Source organism: Diplotaxodon limnothrissa, linkage group LG8, assembly GCF_057381915.1.
Source record: "Diplotaxodon limnothrissa isolate DT_005_m linkage group LG8, D_limnothrissa_male_GT1.1, whole genome shotgun sequence".
Taxonomy (NCBI): domain Eukaryota; kingdom Metazoa; phylum Chordata; class Actinopteri; order Cichliformes; family Cichlidae; genus Diplotaxodon; species Diplotaxodon limnothrissa.
This window is the reverse complement of record NC_140603.1, coordinates 11,367,062-11,385,741: the sequence shown is the minus strand read 5'-3', so window position 1 is coordinate 11,385,741 and position 18,680 is coordinate 11,367,062. Positions and strand designations below refer to the sequence as shown.

The 18,680-nt window shown below is 43.8% G+C and overlaps 1 protein-coding gene across 1 annotated transcript in view; it reads right to left on the bottom strand.

The window, feature by feature from the left end:
- Positions 1 to 835: 835 nt before the first annotated feature.
- cpped1 (calcineurin-like phosphoesterase domain containing 1) overlaps positions 836 to 18,680 on the bottom strand; it is a 55,902-nt gene continuing 38,057 nt past the window's right edge. The window contains exon 6 of the mRNA XM_085360471.1: positions 836 to 2,020. Coding sequence (XP_085216597.1) covers positions 1,794 to 2,020 — 227 coding nt within the window. The 3' untranslated portion in view covers positions 836 to 1,793. The remainder of the gene's footprint in view (positions 2,021 to 18,680) is intronic.

Below are 18,680 nucleotides of genomic sequence, written 5' to 3'. Positions count from 1 at the left end.
CAGCCTAATGATGAAATATTTTCATCTGAGCCGCATCACAGCGTGAGAAAATCACAGTCAGTTTGATCTATGCTTCAATAAAATCGTAACTGGGAGCCACGGGTGGATATTGCAGCACTCGCACTACAGAGTCATTCATGGGTAATATGAAGCAATCTTAAATTTTTCGAGAGATTCTGATTAAATCACGAGTTATTATAGAAACTATTTATGGTCCCAATTCCTTTGCCATCCAATTTATTTACATTGTGTAATCACCTATTCATTTAGATTCCCTTGTTAGTGGCAGGTCCACCATTCCACCACGCTAGGCTTTAAATTGCCTTCATGAGCACATGAAGTAGCGCAGCGTGTAATCTGTACAGACGTATGAATATGAATGCGAATATGCAGAGTGGAGCTTTAATGTCCACTCCCATCTGAGCAGGTTTCGGTTGCAAGTTAGCATGTCTGTGGCGAGCTTATGCTGGAATTAAAAATGAAAATCAAGCTTCAATCTAAATTCTGCATTTGTAAACAACGACTACAGCATGAAACATGAAGTCCTGGCCACGACATCTTCTTTGTTTGGCAGTTTTTCCATTTTATCACACAGATATCAACCTCGCTGTTTACTTTCTCTCCAAACCTGAGCCAGAGCTGCAGCTCAACTGTATAAATGTTCAAACATGGGCAAGTCTGTTTTTTTTTTATTCTAAGGTGGTCACATGGTGGTGTATTTGTTTACTGTGCCAATGAAAAACCAGTAAGCTTAAAACTAGTCTTAGTTAAAAGTAAGATTGTCAGTTTTGTTGTAGTTGACAATGATAAAGAACAATCTGTGAGGTCAGCTTATATTAAAAGACTCTTGATAACTGTTAAAAAGAGGGAGGGGGGGGGGGGGCTACAAACAAAGAGATGACAGATGTACAACATTAAACAGAAAACACATACACACATCATAAGGTGATGTTAAAGATTGCATAGGATGTCCAAAAAAGGCTTCAGACTGCAGGAAGAGCAAAGAAGACAATTTAGGAACATTAAAAGGAAAATTCCAACTTTTCACAATTTTGAACTGATTACATTAAAGAAACAAGAGCTGAGGTGGACCTTTCCCCCCCCTCAGTCTCATCCTTTTTACATACTCTTGTTGTGTCCTACATCTCCCATCATGCCTCTGGAATGTTCCAAAGGGAAACTGAGCAAACAAAGCCCAAGCCCGCTTCACTGTTTTAAGTTGGAATCTTCTTTTAAAAATGGAAAACTCTGGATGTGCACAAAGTCACACACATAACACATGCACTGGACCGCACAGACAGACTGAGCTAGTGCCTGAGGATGTGATGCTACTTCAGATACAGGAGGACTGCACTTGTCAATAGAAGAACCCACGAGTCTTAAAACACATTCAAAGATCTGTGTGGCGCTTTTAGGAGAGTGGGAAGCACAGATAACATCTAACCCTCCAAGAGATGCTTGCAAGAAAACATTCAGTCGAGACAACATAAACTGGAAGATTCTGTACACGTGACTACCTGTGACTGACATTTTTGCTGGCTTTGAATTCACTGCTTTTCTTCTCATAACTATTTAAATTATGTTGTTTTCACTTTGATGAAATTAACAGAGTTCTTGATGATTCAGTCGTTGGAGAACCCAAATCTGGGTCTGGTAGACCATAAGAATAAATCTCCTGTCTGATTAGAACAAGTGATCTCATAATACTGTGGCACGTTGCAACAATGTGCTGAATGTAAAATATACTAGTCGGTTAACAAAACACCCAGCTTCATCGTTGTTTGAGTGTTCGCTCAGGCCTGCAGGAGTTTCTTGAGGTCCTCGTCTAAGCCTCGAGCCCTCAGCTGCTCCAGGCTGTAGTAGCGATGGATGACGTTGTCTGCAGTCACTACCACCACCCTGACTCCGTGGGTGTCCTCTCCCAGCTGGCAGCCGATGGCCGAGCTTACGACCATGTCCAGGCCACCGTGGCAGCCCCCGGCGTTACGGTGATAATGACCGGAGAAAACCGCCTTCACCCCTGCAGCGAGGAGGGACAGAGAGGTAGTGGTGAATGGTACGGGACGCTGAATTTACAATAAATTGGAGGCAGAACAATATTAGATTTTTCAGGCTGATACTGAATTATGAATTTCTATTTAGATTTTTTAAAAACATTTTTCTATGATATGGTGAAAAACAATTACAAATATTTCACAGCTTTTAGAGTTTTATTGGCAAATAAATCACATTTATCCAAAGAGTCACTATTTACAGCCTCGATCCTTCTTCTTCATAACTTTTACAATTCTCTGTGGGATGCAGAACGTTAGCTTCTGGGTCAAATTCTAGATGAACCAATCCTGCCTTATCAGTGCTTGAAGTAGATCAGTTTGTGGGCTTCTGCCTGCCCACCTGCTTTCTGGGGATTGACTACAGATTTGATTAAGATCTGGAAAGTTTTCTGGCCATGGATGCAAAATGGAGCCACTTGGTTATCTCCTTTGCGTTGTGACAAGGTGCTCCATCATGCTGGAAAATGCACAGATTGTCACCAAATCACTGCTGGATGGCTGGTAGAAGATTGTCTTTGAGGGCATATTTAGCATGGTCAATCCTTAACAAGCACAAGCAGCCAAATGTGTCATGAGCGTCGATCACTGAAAAGGCAGGAATAGGGTGGCATCATTTAGGTCTATGATATATATATATATTTTAAAGTCACTGTTTAATAGCTTCCCAGCATTGTATTTTATATACCACTTAGCAACATCTCTTGACTGATTGCTTGCTACTTTTTTTAGCTTCCTCTCTGGCCTGTGTGCTGCAGATGCCTTCAGTTGCTGCTTGTTTCTGGGTCTTTCTACATTCAGTTTTGTTTTTAATAAATGAAAAAGATGCTCTATTGCGTTGAAATCATGCGAATGACTTGGCCTTCATAAACTCTTTGGGTTGCTTTTGCAGTATGCGTTCATAGTGCAGTGCTAGCTGGGTTTTTTCAGGACTGTGGAGGCTCTCATGTGTTTTCTGGAAACATTTGATCTAGTCTTCTTGTTCTTGAGTGTAACCAGTGGTTTGCACCTAGATATAAACCCTTTGTATTTGCATTTCTGACAGTGTCTCTTGGCTAGTTATTGTGAATAGATTTTTCTTAACCAACGACAAAATTCTGCGATCATCCACTGTAGTTGCATGATCAAACAAACAAACAAAAAAGCAAGGGAATAAAAGCAGAATAATCTAAAAGGTGAGATGAATCGGGTAAAGAATCAGTGATGGACAGCAGGAAAAAAGGGGCAAAAAAGGAAAAATATGATATGATGTAAAGACTCAAAACTGGAAATTTACAAAGGGAGGAAGGAAATGAGAGAAAGGAACAGACGGAAAAGCAAACTGTGGAAGCTTCCACTTGTCACATAGGAAACTTTCATTAGGGTGGTTACGATTTTCAATTTGATTTCAATTACAAACAGCATCATTATATAGAATGGTGAGGGTTTGGCTTGGCCCTGCGGCAGTCATGCTGTGTCACTTCAGTTGAAATGAATGCACACTTAAAATGGCATGCCAAACAAGCCTCAGTTTGAATGAGGGGTGCAAGATAAGTTGTTTTTCTGTGTGAAGGTTGTATTTGTCTACAAATTTGTTTCTCGTTTGTGGGGAGAAACAATTGGACTTTTAAGCAAGCTCCTCTCATTTCTGGCCAATTTTCACTTGAGCGAGGGGTAAACACAAGGTCAGAATGTGAATTTGAGGGGGAGAATTTTAGATAAGAAAAGATAAGGTGACACTTGTCACTGGATTAATGCTTTAATATTAGGATATAATAAGGTCCAATACAGTAGGTACCCAAATTTTTAGACATTTCCAAAAATATTTAAGCTACAGTTCTATAACGAATAAAGACTCAGAATGAATACTGGCTTAACGTGAGCTTGAAGTAATTATTTTTGGTCAGGGGACCAGCGGTAATTGGATTATTGATTCAAAAACTCTTAAAAGGTTGTAAGTGGATCCCAAATGTAGTATTTACATTTGAAATCTGCTCTCAGTACAAGTGAAAAAGTCTATCCTTAGGCTTAAAAAAAACAACAGAAATCCACCAGAGAAAACAGAGAAGATTAGGAGTGGTCACATTAACAATACAGTACATTCTAAGAAAACAAAATGCTGGATGGCCGTGGACAAACACAGTGGCGTATGATCAAAAATGATCACAACATGGAGCTCAGAAAGGACATATTAGATGCTGCCCATGCCAACCAGTCGCCAACCAGTCACCAATCAGTCTCTAGATGTATGTGACACCAGCCTAAGATCAAGGATCAAGGAAAGTATGAAGACTCCATGGAGTGGCTTACAATGGCAACCATAAATCGTCATCTGTAAAACACTGAGAAGCAAGTGTGACGACTTTGGTATTTGTGGTTTCCAAAGGGAATCTGTCAAAAGTTTATAATCGATGATGTGGTACAAACTATAAAAACTGTTTCCAAGGACACAAGCAGCTTTAGAGTTATACAGTCTGCTCAGATTAAGCAAACGCAGCTAAGGTGATTAGAGATGCTCCATAGTAACAGTGCACAGTGATCTAAAGCGAAAGCAACACAGGAGTTGCAGGAAACATTCTGTCAGGGTCAAATCAATCACTTCATCACATTTTGCTAAGTGACACAAAACTAGTTGCCTGTGAAGAAGCCTCAAAGTACTCAAAACTAATTTGTGGTCAAGTTAATAGGTGAAATTAAACTTTAAAATGGGGGACTGTGAAAAAAACCATGGTTGTAAATCCTGAATGTTTCACTCAATACTTCAAACCCCTGAATTAATTTTCTGGAGCTAAATGTACTTGTGTTTGCAAGTTGCACACGTACGTGTAGGTGAGAGGGAGGGTTGAAATTAGTTTACAGCCGCCTTTTGGCAGAAAACGCGAGCTGCTCTATTTTCCAATGGCAAGTGTTTCCATGGAGGGAAGTCTGGCTGCTCGCTGCCTCATCTCTGGAGAGACACCCGGCCAAAAAAAATAATGAAAACTGGCAACAAAAGAGGATAAATTTCAGCCCGTTCATGAGAAAGACATCGGTCTGTCTCAGAAATCTGCACAACAAAGACAAGGAAGATCCCTCCCAGAAATCTCTCATGTATCCACCGCTGATACTACTTCGATGTCGGCACCGTGAAATTGCCCTGAATCATCAAGTCCGCCATTCTGCATAATCAAACAGCAGCAGAATACAAATGTGACCTAAATATGTATTAATATTCGGAGCTGTGAGAGGACAGCGGTTGCACATGATGGACCATTAAATAATTAATCTGCCGTAGATGAGAATGGATGATTTAAGGCTTGTATGGGTGTATGCCTGGGCTAAATTCATTTCCAATAAAAACCTGGAGCAGCGTCGTGTGTGTCCAACCCTTCAGTGACTTGTGGGTGGGCCTGCAGCTACATCGTCATGGACCACACAGATTCATTGAATGTGTGTATATCTGTGTGCCCAGGAATACCAGCCTTCATGTAACCTTGCCACTTCTCGAGGTGACCGACTAACTGAGCAGGCTCAGAACTGTCTAGTCCTGTGTTTGCAAATGTGTGTCCTTGTTATTTTATTTAATGTGTTTTACATAAGAGCTGAAAGGCCATAAATGCCCTCTCTGACTGTAGGGCAAAGCATGTACTCATTATTCTGTATGATTATCAGTATGTGTGTGCTCTGTGCTGAAGGCTTCCCATGCTAGTGTTTTTATATCTATCCCACAAGAAATTATACAGTTCATCTACATTTATTCAGACCCCGTGAATGACAACAAAGCGAAGAAGTGACAGAAGTGTGAACCAGGGGAAATGTTTGATTGCATTACCTGATGACTCAGTTATCGAGGCCGACTGTGGAAATTCTGGATTTGCTACAGTATCCACATGAGAGATGCGACTTCTTCATCACCTCAGAAAAAAAAGACTTTAGAAAGATGAGATGGTGGGAGGAAGACGCTAAGACGACAATAGTGAAGAAGTGAGAGACGAGGATTAATCCTGTAATAATAATGACGAATGAACCAGCGGGAGAAAGCAGGGAAGAAAAAAAAAATCTTTTTGAAGCTGAAATGGTTTCTCTGAACCTCCTCTGAAACTTCCAAAGATACCATGATTAATGCTGCTAAATAAAGTGTGTGGGAGCGTGTAAGTGTGCATATGTACATGTGTCAGTGCGTCTGAGTTCTGTCGCCACATCGCTGATGATCCGTATCCCACACATGCCGCAAAACACCACGCAGCAGCAGTGCGCTTCCTTCACATGTATGTGAAACATTTGTGATATACTGTATTAATATAGTGATGTTCTGTAGTCCACATTACTATTAGAAAAGCCATTTTTTACAAAAGCTATAGTAAGACCATTGTAGAGGCATTAAACCTTAGTAAAAGTTAGATGACTGATTCATGACTGATTTATGTTACATTGTACCGTATTTTCCGCACTATAAAGTCACGCTTAAAATCGACAGAGCGCCTTATAATCCGGTGCGCCTTATGTATGAATTCTGGTTGTGCTTACTGACCTTGAACTGATTGTATGTGGTACACGGAACTAAAAAAATCTGTCAAAAAATGTTCTAGTACGACTTTGGAAAGCTACGAAGCCGCACCGCTTGATGGATTGTCGGAGCATTACGGCTACCGTAGTCAGGACCCTCTTGGACTCGGAGTAATCTGGGTCCAAAACGCTAACTTTCTTCCACTCGATAAAAGTTAACGCGAGGGTTTCCGATGGTTAGTGAGAAATGCAATCACATGGCAGGATGCTGTAAACGGACCAAACTTCAGTCAGGAGAACACCTGAGATAATCCATGAACAATACGAGGAAGCCTCAAGAGAATTCAACATTAATGAATCAATGGTACGGAAGTGGAGGAAGCAAGAAGAATCAGTTGAATAACATTTGACTTTTGTTTCGATTAACCTCAAATCCGAACTCTTTCATGGCATGCATTTTTAAATTCTATTTGCTATTTGCTATTTGGGCTGTTTGGGACCTGAAGAATTACCAGATTTTTTTTTTTACCTAATTTTTGTTTTTGAGAAAAATGAGATGAGGACATTCGTTGTAAATTTCGATAGAACAGTGGCAGTAAAGCGTACTCGTAGAGCAAAATCTTATATTTTGGTCTAGACAACCCAGAATGTGATTTCTACATATGTGGACGCCAGGTCGTAGGAGGTTAATGCGCCCTATAATCTGATGCGCCTTGTGTATGAAAACAGACCTGTTCATAGACAGTGGGCCTCATGGTCCAAAAAATACGGCAGTCAAAAACATTACATTTAGAATGTACAGCGGTGGTCAGTCTGTTTCTGCTCCTGTTTGCTCCAGAGTCCAGAGATCTGCCCTGGAATTTTCCCTATTTATGTAAGCTGTTTACCTCAGCTGTTGTCATGGTCCTGGGTCGTTGACCCAGCGTTTTGTGTTTTGTGATTATTTCCCTCTGTTCTAGTTATTCTGTGTCCTCCCCCCTTGTGTCCGGTTCGGGTCCTAGATTTCCTGTTTTGTTCTGAAAGTCTGTGTCTGTTGTCATTGTGTTCAGCTTGTCTCCTCCGGTCCTCATGTGTATTAGGTTCAGCTGTTCTTCCCTCCTGTGTGTGATTACCTGATTACCTTGTGTGTGTATATTTAGTGGGTGTCGGTCTGTGTTCGTTGTCGGCTCGTCTGCGTTCTATGGTGTTCCGTTCCTGTCTCTGCGTCTCTCTGCCCCGCACCCCTTTTGTATGGTCTCAGGTTTGTCATTTAGTTCTCCCAGTTTAGGTTTCTTCAGTTGTTTTGTCATGCCTCACTGCCTGTTTTTGCCACTCCACCACTTGTAAATAAACATCACTCGAATCATCAGTCACTGCCGCATTTTGGGTCCTCCTTTTCCTCCAACACCACACGGCTCACCCCGCCAGCCGTGACAGTACGAGCCGACCACAAGATGGATCTAGCAGCTTTGTCTGGAGAGAGCGACCTCGCACGCATCCAACGCCTGATGGACTGGGTAACCCACACCACCAACGCAAGGGCAAAAGTGGTGGGGTTAAAAGCCATCGAGGCAATCCTGGAAGGAAATCCCTACCTCTGCCAGCTTAAGGGAGTTTCAGGCTTAATTTGCAACCTGCATAAAGCCCGGGGGGTGGTGCGAGCTCGGGAATCCACAGACTTTGTCCAGCAGCAGCGGACTACGGCCGCCCCGGAACAGTCACGTCAGCTTCTCCCGCCGGAGGTTTTGCCCGGCCCGCCGGAGGTTTTGTCCGGGAGGAAGCGACGATCGCGCCGTCGGCGCGTCACCCTACAGCCGGAGATTAGGACTTCAGAACTGCCGGCTGTGTTGAGTGAGAAGGACCCTTTTTCTGTTTTGGACTGTGGAACAGTTTATCCAGGGGCTTTGTTTGGTGCAGCAGACGACAAGGAGAACTGTTTGTTGCCTGTTCATTCTCCTGCTGAGCTGTCTTTAGCTCGTTTAGCTGCACAGCCGCAAGCTCGTTTAGCTGCACAGCCGCATTCAACTCGGCCTCCGGTATCCCCGCTAGCCCAGTCATCCATGCAGTCTCCGTCTTCACAGACTCCCTCTGTACGGGAGGCTGCGTCTGTGCCTCCCATTTTGGACTCTTTTTCTAGTACGTATTATTTGCAGAGAGACAAACACGTTAAAAATGCAATCGTTCCTCAACAGCTGGCTAGTTTAGAGACTGTTACTTGCTCCAGGGCCTCACCAGAGGTTAAATTACAGCCCTCAGCTGACTCTGGACCCCTGGAGGCTAAGAACCCAGCTGAGGACTGCACCCGGCTGTGGCTACCTGAGCAGGGTCGGTGCTCCGCGCAGCTGCAGTCCGTTTTGTCCCTGCCAGAGGCCCGTGCGCCTGCTGGTTCCGACCCGTTCCTGCCAGAGGCCCGTGCGCCTGCTGGTTCCGCCCTGTGTGTTCCAGGGGCCCCGGTGCCCACTGGTCCAGAGACTGTTTTCGCTGGAGGGCCCGAGGAGCCCGTCCGGCCTCCTGCCTCGCCAGCTGGAGGGCCCGAGGAGCCCGTCCGGCCTCCTGCCTCGCCAGCTGGAGGTTCAGGGGAACCTAGCCAGCTTCCTGCCTCGCCAGCTGGAGGTTCAGGGGAACCTAGCCAGCTTCCTGCCTCATCAGCTGGAGGGCCCGAGGAGCCCGTCCAGCCGCCTGCTGCATCATCCGCTTCTGCCTCGCCTGGTCCGGCCTCTGCTTCTGCCTCGCCTGGTCCGGCCTCTGCTTCTGCCTCGCCTGGTCCTGCGGGGGCCACGCCACCATCGGGTCCCGGACTGCCGCCTCGACATCAGCGGTCGTCTGCTGGGCCGCTAGTCGGGCATCATCGTCGATATGGACGACCTCCCAGACGCTGCCGCTGCCTGCCGCGCGGCCGGCCTCCAAACTTGTGGCGCCGTTGCCGTCCGCCTGAACTGTTTCCTCGTCGCCGCCGTTGCCGTCCGCACGGTCAGCCGCCTGAACGGTTTCCCCGTCGCCGCCGCGTGCACGGTCGGCCCCCTGAACGGTTTCCGTTTCACCACCACTGCCTTCCGCGCGGTCGGCTTTTGGGTCTGTGTCGCCTACGTGGCCGGCCTCAGAAGAGGAATTGGCCTGGACTTCTGAGTTGTCAGCCTCCGGGCCGGCCTCCTGAACTGTGTTTTGTTCTCGTACTCCAGCATGTGTGTTTTCGTTTTGGACAATTCCCTTGGTTCGCTGGAGCTTGTTTTTGTTCGGTGTTGGTCCCTCCGTCCTGGTCCCCCGCCGCCCGCCCTGGGTTGGTCGTCCGTTTTTTGTTTTGGGCTGTCGGGAGCCAGCCCTTGGAGGGGGGGGTACTGTCATGGTCCTGGGTCGTTGACCCAGCGTTTTGTGTTTTGTGATTATTTCCCTCTGTTCTAGTTATTCTGTGTCCTCCCCCCTTGTGTCCGGTTCGGGTCCTAGATTTCCTGTTTTGTTCTGAAAGTCTGTGTCTGTTGTCATTGTGTTCAGCTTGTCTCCTCCGGTCCTCATGTGTATTAGGTTCAGCTGTTCTTCCCTCCTGTGTGTGATTACCTGATTACCTTGTGTGTGTATATTTAGTGGGTGTTGGTCTGTGTTCGTTGTCGGCTCGTCTGCGTTCTATGGTGTTCCGTTCCTGTCTCTGCGTCTCTCTGCCCCGCACCCCTTTTGTATGGTCTCAGGTTTGTCATTTAGTTCTCCCAGTTTAGGTTTCTTCAGTTGTTTTGTCATGTCTCACTGCCTGTTTTTGCCACTCCACCACTTGTAAATAAACATCACTCGAATCATCAGTCACTGCCGCATTTTGGGTCCTCCTTTTCCTCCAACACCACACGGCTCACCCCGCCAGCCGTGACAGCTGTGAATGCAGAGTGATAGGAGTGCACTATTATTTAGTCTGGAGGAGGATGTAAAACTCTGAGACACGGTTCAATGAGTCAGAGAAGCTAACCAATGACAATACTGAGGTGAGTTATTGAGGATATGCTGAACTGTTGGTAAGCTGTTATTGCTGCTGTTAGCTACTGTTAGCTGTTAATAGCTGATATTAGTGAGATTATCTTTGAAGTGGATCTGAAATTGTTGGACACTAGGGCTGGGCGATATGGCCTAAAATCCATATCGCGATATAATTTGAAGCACGTGCGGTAACGATATATATCGCGATATATTCTTTTCTTCTGTATAACGCATTTTCCACACTATAAGGGACACTTAAAATCCTTTAATTTTCTCAAAAATCGAGAGTGTGCCTTATGTATGAATTCTGGTTGTGCTTACTGACCTCGAACCGATTTTGGCAGAAATCTGTTAAAAATGTTTTAGTACAACTTTGGTAAGCCGCACTGCTTGATGGATTGTCAGAGCATTACGGCTGCCGTAGTGAGGAGCTTCGCGGAGCAATCTGGGTCCAAAACTCCGTCCGCTTCAGGTCCCAAAGTCAAACGAACACTGAGAGTTAAAAACGGTCGAAATTCTTTTATCTTTAATTAAATCATCAGCGTTGCTGCTTTATCGGGTGCAGCAATCAAGTTTAACATCCTGGCATCCATGAAAATAGAATTTATTAAATTTAACGGAGTTACAAGTTAACAGGACGTTAGCTCGCTAGTTTACACGTAAACATGACATACCATGTTCTGACAGAAATTTTTGAAACTAATTAAAACGTACAGCTCTGCTATCACTTCCAACATAAATGAAGACAGAAAACTAAACAGCAGTGGCGTTTGCAGGGTTACTGAAGTTTGACTACTTGGTATATAATTTTGTGCTACGTGACTGCTAGCGACACAGCTATGTTAGCATAACATTAGCACAGTGAAGCTGGAGGATGAACGCCAAATTTTTTCCACTCGATAAAAGTTAACGTGAGGGATTCTGGTGGTTAGGGACAAATGCAATCGCATAGCAGGATGCTATACACGGGCCAAACTTCAGTCAGGAGAACAACTGAGATTATTCATCCACAATACGAGGTTAGTCATTAATATACTGCAACAACATGGGAATAGAACAGATGTGAGAGAATTCAACATTAATGAATCAATGTTACGGAAGTGGAGGAAGCGCAGTTTTTGGCTTTCCCCATATTTCAAAAGTGCTTCATCTCTTTGCTATGACTGTCGTCCGGCATAATTTGCAGATGATAATGGTTGTAGCTGCTGCGATGCTTTTGACCAAAACAGTCGCAGCTTGATGACATCATCAACACGCGCTATCGCGGTAGAGTGATATAGTCAAAATCTATCGTTGGCCAAATTTATATCGTTTATATCGCCCACCCCTATTGGATACTGTTTGCTCTAATGCTTAATGAATAAACGCTCAAAAGATGTGAGAATGTAATCAAACTGTTTATCAGAGGGAAACTGTGATTTTTAGAAAACTCAAGCCTAACATTAGCTGGCACAATATTAGCTTATAAACAGCTGTTGTTGTCAGCTATCTGGAGACGGGAGGGTCACGTGTCTAATCTGCTGACAATAAGTCATTCTAACAATATCTGGAATAAATGAGCACATGTCTGCAGGTTTTTGTGTATTATAGGCCTGCCTTCATTTTTGGAGATGAGGCTTGAGGTGTAGAAGGAAGAGAATGAGATTTTTATTAAGATGCCAATTTCTTTGGTGAAGGGAATCAATCCCATCTGAGATGATAAAACATAGGTATGATCCTTCATATCTTGAGTGTGAAGGTGCAGACACAAATTTAAATGTACCTCAACAGCATGCAAACACTCATAACTTCTCTTCTCCTCCACCTTTTGGTTTACTACATGTGGCCACAGACATAACACAATTAGTCAAAGGAGATGTCTTTCCCCGCCACTTTATTCAAATATGGTTGGGAAACATGGTAGCTGCCACAAACCGGTGCCGACTCCTATGTATTTGTATTTGTCATTTTAACTTTATAAGAATGCATCAACTTGCTGGATTATGTAAATGCAGACTACCCCATGTATATTTGTGAATAGTATTTTCTTTTCTATTTTTCTATTAAAAAATCTCAGAAATGATTGACTTTAAGGTCCTACTCACATTTGCTCTGTGCCAAAGCCCAATTTTACTCCTAACCCTAAAGCTTCCCAAGTGTGCTTCATTTTAGATTATCGCTCCTTATTATTACACTCTGCTTTTTTTAGTGTTGCTCCCTGTCCAGATGAACAGAATCAACTTTTGGAGATTTACTTTCCTGGATGATTGAGAATGCATCAAGACGTTTTAACCCACTTTGGCGAGGACTGCCTAAAGGTTGTACGTCAGTATGAGCAAACAGCACGTAAATGGTAAATGGTAAATGGCCTGTATTTATATAGCGCTTTACTAGTCCCTAAGGACCCCAAAGCGCTTTACATATCCAGTCATCCACCCATTCACGCACACATTCACACACTGGTGATGGCAAGCTACATTGTAGCCACAGCCACCCTGGGGCGCACTGACAGAGGCGAGGCTGCCGGACACTGGCGCCACCGGGCCCTCTGACCACCACCAGTAGGCAACGGGTGAAGTGTCTTGCCCGTTGCCTGTAGTCCTGTAGTTCCTGTAGTCCGCCGTCTTACGGCGGACTACAGGAACCACCTGAGATTCAGCCTCAGATGCCGACAAAACAGGAGTACTCCTAAGGGTCTGCAAATGAGCTCTTCAGTTAAGGCTTCCGGGCAACAAAAATCCTCCAGAGGGCACAGCATCAGTTGCTTAATGAACGCGTGAGGCAAACAAATTTTACCATCAACATGGTAAAATCTCAAGAGAAGCGGATCCGACAGAGACTGAAAATGGTTTTAGATGAGAATAATAAAACTGTGTTAAATAATTGATACGTCACACCTTTAAGACCGATTGTCTGCATGATCGACTCTGTCACCTATAACATCTCCAAGTTTCTGGCTTTGATCCTCAACCCGCTGGTGGGCAGCTCTGAACACCACATCCAGAACATCCTGGATTTTGTTGAGAAGGTGAGAGATGTCATTATGGAGGCAGATGAAACCATGGTCTCGTACGACGTTACATCTCTCTTCACTTGCATCCCAGTCACGGAAGCGTTGGAGGTAGTCCGTAAGAGATTACAGGATGACACCAACCTCAGCAACAGGACCACTCTCAGCATCGACCAAGTGTGTTTGCTTTTGGAACTGTGTCTTCATTCCACCTACTTCACATACAAGGGTCAGATCTACAGGCAGAAACATGGGTGTGCCATGGGCTCCCCAGTTTCACCCATCGTGGCCAATCTGTACATGGAAGAAGTGGAAAAGAGGGCTTTGCTATCCTACCCTGGAACACCACCAAGCTATTGGTTCAGATATGTGGATGACACCTGGGTGAAAATCAAATCTCAGGACGTACCACATTTCACGGATCACATTAACTCAGTGGACCGACACATCAAATTCACCAGGGAGGATATGAAAAATGGTAGGTTAGCCTTCTTAGGCTGTGAGATTTCCATCAGTAATGGGGGACATCTAAAAGCTGACGTGTACCGTAAACCTACACATACGGATCAGTATCTAAGGTTTGACTCTCATCATCCACTGGAGCACAAACTGGGTGTCATCAGGACGCTACAACACAGAGCGAACACCATCCCCACTGACACAGCGGCCAGTGAGGCAGAAGAACAGCACATCAAGAAGGCCCTGAGTAAATGTGGTTATCCCAGCTGGACTTTTGTCAAAGCTGGAAAGGCACCTAAAGAAAGCTCCAGCCGATCCATGAGAGAAGAACAACCGCTGCCCAAGTGAAAACCTGTAGTGATCCCATATGTGTCAGGAGTATCGGAGCAGTTGAGACACATTTTTTCTAATCACTGGGTCCCTGTGGCTTTTAAACCCCAAAACACGCTGCGCCAAAAATTGGTCCACCCCAAGCATCGGCTCTCCCGACACAAACAGAGTAACATAGTGTACGCTGTTAAGTGCCAGGAGGATTGCCAGGATTTATACATCGGGGAAACCAAACAACCTTTGGCGAAACGGATGGCACAACACAGAAGAGCTACCTCGTCAGGCCAGGACTCTGCAGTCTATTTACACCTACAGGCCAGTGGACACTCTTTCAATGATGAGGATGTACACATCTTGGACAGGGAGGAACGCTGGTTTGAGCGCGGAGTCAAGGAGGCCATTTACGTGAAAAGGGAAAGACCATCTCTGAATTGAGGAGGGGGGCTAAGGGTACATCTTTGGCCATCTTACAATGCTGTGATTGCAGCCATTCCCCAACTCTCTGTGAATGGTACTCATGGCCATTGATCAATGGTCATGAGAATTTGCATAATTAAGATTAAGGAACTGACCTCCCAGCCCATTGTTCCTTCAGTGGGCTGGTTTCAGTCATTATGCAAATTATAAGATTTGGGGAAACCTGCAGTCAGCTGAGACTGAAGAAGTCACTTGGATGAGTGACGAAATGTTTCTCTCACAAAACGCTACGACCAGATGAACAGAATCAACTTTTGGAGATTTACTTTCCTGGATGATTGAGAATGCATCAAGACAGTTCTCAGTAATGCGTCATGGAGGCTACTGAGGCTAGATGCATATCTTGTTCTAGTCCAACTAAAGCACTCCTGAGAATCCCTTTAAACTGGTCAGGGTACGGTTAAGTGGTGACACTGATTAAGCAAAGTGGGCTCTGGAGGTCAAATGAGATTGACCGTGGTATGGATCACCCAGTCCGAGTCGCTTAGATCAAGTCTCACACTGAAACACACAAGTCTTTTTGCACGACTATCAGACCTCTTTTAGGACACCAACATACAACAGGCTCTTTTTTAAAAGCTGAGACTAAAAAAAAAGCTGTTTTTTAATAGCTGAGATTTGATGTGAAGTGGTCCAATAGAAAACATGGATGTTTTGGAAATGGATCAGCCTACCCTGTGGGATTGTTCCAGTGGCTTTCACAGAGGAAAACCAATTTCATAGAAACAATTTAGATAAGCCCCAGTCACCTACCCTGACCCGAATTCGTTTGAGTGTACCCCTTTCACAGAACTATCATTATGTGGTTTTAGAAGTCAAAGACTCCATTCGGGCCCTTGTTTGCTAAAAAACACTCAGAGAAAAAGATGGCCTGTCTGAGACAGAAAAGCATCTTCAATCTCTAAAAGACTATCTGTATGAATAAAAGATAAATAACTGGGGAAAAAAAATAGAATAAAGGCATTGAGAAAATGTCTCTGTAATGCAGTCAGAGGATGAAGCTGACCTTTGAAATTGTCTGTCAAAAAGTGAATGTCTGGAAGGTGGGAAAAAAAACAAAAAAACAAAAACAATTTAGCCACTTCAGGATTGAGTTGAAGGGCATGACGTTCCCATTTAGCACCAGCAACAGCAGTGAAATTAGCAGTGGAGACACAAATTCACAGCTAAGTTAGCAGCTTTTCAAGAATGTACTGAAGTTGCAGTCATATCAACCATTTAAGCCGATTTAGACATACACAGCTATGGTACTATTATCTGTTTTTTCAGAAATACAACTAAAAACTTGGTTGAAATGCTCTCTGTGGTATGATTAACAATTAATGGCACTAAATATCATGCTTCAAGCTAAATGCTAGTTAACATTTGCCAATAAAGGTTTTGTTTGTTTTTTTCTGTATTTTTGTACTTGCAGGCTGGGTTATGAAATGGTAATGGCGCTAGATGAAAAGTTAAGCTTTTTTATTTCAAATTCTTTAAAAATAGTTCACAAGATTCCTTTCATATAAACCATTCATTCTGCTTCGTTACCCAATCATTCATCCCACTGGTATAAAACATGTTAACCAATAAACTAAACATCACCAATAAGTCATAGTAGTGAGTAGTAGTTCTGTCCTGACACAACCTGTCTGAATTCCTCCTTCAGTCACTGACTATCAAGCAGTTTTCACATTTGAACTTCAGACAATTTTGGAAGCAGGAAATAGTCTGCTTCAGACATATTCACACTACTGTAAATAATATGTGTAGTTTAGGAGACTACTTGGATAAAGCTTTGGGAAGCACCACACACGATGCCCATCCATTAGTGGGTAAATGCACTGAACTATTAGCTGTACAACCAGCCCTCAAACTGAGGTTTGATATACTAGGAAACTGACAAGTTAAAGCTGGCAAATGTCCAATCTGACTGAGAGAAAGGTTTAGGGCTATGGTGTACATGTGGCAACAGTTTCTTCTACCACTATGAGTGTGTTATGTCTCAACTACCAGTCCTGATTTAAACCTTAATTATACTCTGTCGCTGACACATCCACGGAGAGCTGGGAAACCATGACCGACTAGTCATTCCTATTAAACTTTGAAGTTCATTGCCTGGGGTGCATGTGTAGCTGTTGAATTGTAAAATAAAGTCTCCGTGGATGAGAGTGCACGGTCAGGCAGGAACATGGATATGTGCAGGAACGCTCATGCTTGCTGTCCCATGATGAAATTTACACTCCTCAGACCTTAGTGTACTTGTGGATTTGGTAGGCAATAGTGTTCATGAACTACCCTTGTACAACTTGCCTCACATGCCTTTTTCTTAGTGATCAAAGCCAACAAGACAAGCCGTTTTCAATTCATGTCTGACCAACCCTACATGTTGATTTCAAGTGCTTTTAAGTTGAAGATAAATTAACTTCTTTAGAACTTTCTTGAAGACGTGCTACCTGCTGCGATTGCATTATAATTGATAATGGTGTCATAGGCCACCACTATTATAGGTTTAATAACGCCCTATCCAGGTGGACATAGAAAGCCTTTCATCCTTTCTGAAACCATCTCTCTTTTGTTTTTTGAGACAACCATGACCTATATGACTGCAAACCTACACAGATAAAAAGATAAAAATGATAGATTGAATAGTCTCTACAACGGCCAAATAGGAGCTCCACATAATGCCTGAAAACATACTCCAGAAATGGAAGCTACAGTGTTTCAAATCTCCAGCAATGAATTTATAGGCAGTCTTAAAAAATAACACAGCAGTTGATTTCATGAATTGTCCACCTTCAACCAGAATGGGGACGCCATAGCAAACAAGAGCCGCAATCCTCTGCTGTAATAAAAACTGGAGAGCTTTTGAACTTCCAGACACTGCATTTGGCTACTGCTGTCTCCAGGATAATGACAGCTGGCACTCTTCTGAGCAAATGGTCTTGATTTGACAATGACAAAATACAATGCGCTACTGATTCCACTTCCTTTCACTCCAATCAAAGTTGCGTATCACCTTCTGTTGATTGTTATCCGAAGTGCCTCGAAGTTAAATTGGCGTGGGTGGCCTGGTAGGATGTAAACCCTTAGCTGGTGCCATGGCTCTAGGCATTGAGATATATTGGGAACAAAAATCCTCCTTCTTCCACTGACAATACCACACTAAACCCATTCAGCCACAAATAGAACATAAAACTGTGCTCAGTCGAATTGTCTTGAGTTTCCCGTGAAGCTATATGGTGACAGGAAGAGCAGTAAGCATTCAAAGGATGTTAAATAGCAGTATTGCATTTACTATAGGAACATTAGGTCCAATTTCACCACTTTTTTTTTGTCTGTTTGCCATGCTTTGCTGCATTCTTTCCTTCTCTTGCTAAGTGGGTGCCCTCATGAAAACACAGGCTCTTTGTGCTGATAATTTCAAGTCTTGTCTCGGTCTCTGTGGAAATCCCATTTACCTGTCAGTCTTCAAACAGCACCACGTCTTTTGTGCTTTTCTTTGTGATAAAGACTCCCGTGTGGAGACTGGACTCTGGTTTGACAGACGGAGGTGGGGAGTGTGGGGAGGATGGGGGGAGACAGAGAGGTGGGGGATGGACTGTGCAGGAAATGCTCAGAGTAAGCAGCCGGAGTGATGAAAACATATTGAATGCAAATTTGAAGGGGTTGCAGAAAAATGCACAGGAAGGAGACTGGAATTCCAATATGCACTGTATTTTGTGCTATGACTCGTCTATGCTGTAATCACCTGAGCTACTTATTTGGTTAGATCCATCTGAATATTCTGAAGAGCCTTGTGCTTTTAAAATGTTAATAAGATGCTGACCACGTAATAATGGAATAAAAGAGGTAAAGAAACATCAGTGCACACTAATTAGGTTTGATGTTTATGATCTTTCTATCAATCGCTCCTCCTCTTCATCCCCTTCTTGCTTTCCATCATCTCCCTTTCATCTCTTGATCACTGGTTATTTGCAGGTTACAAGATTGGA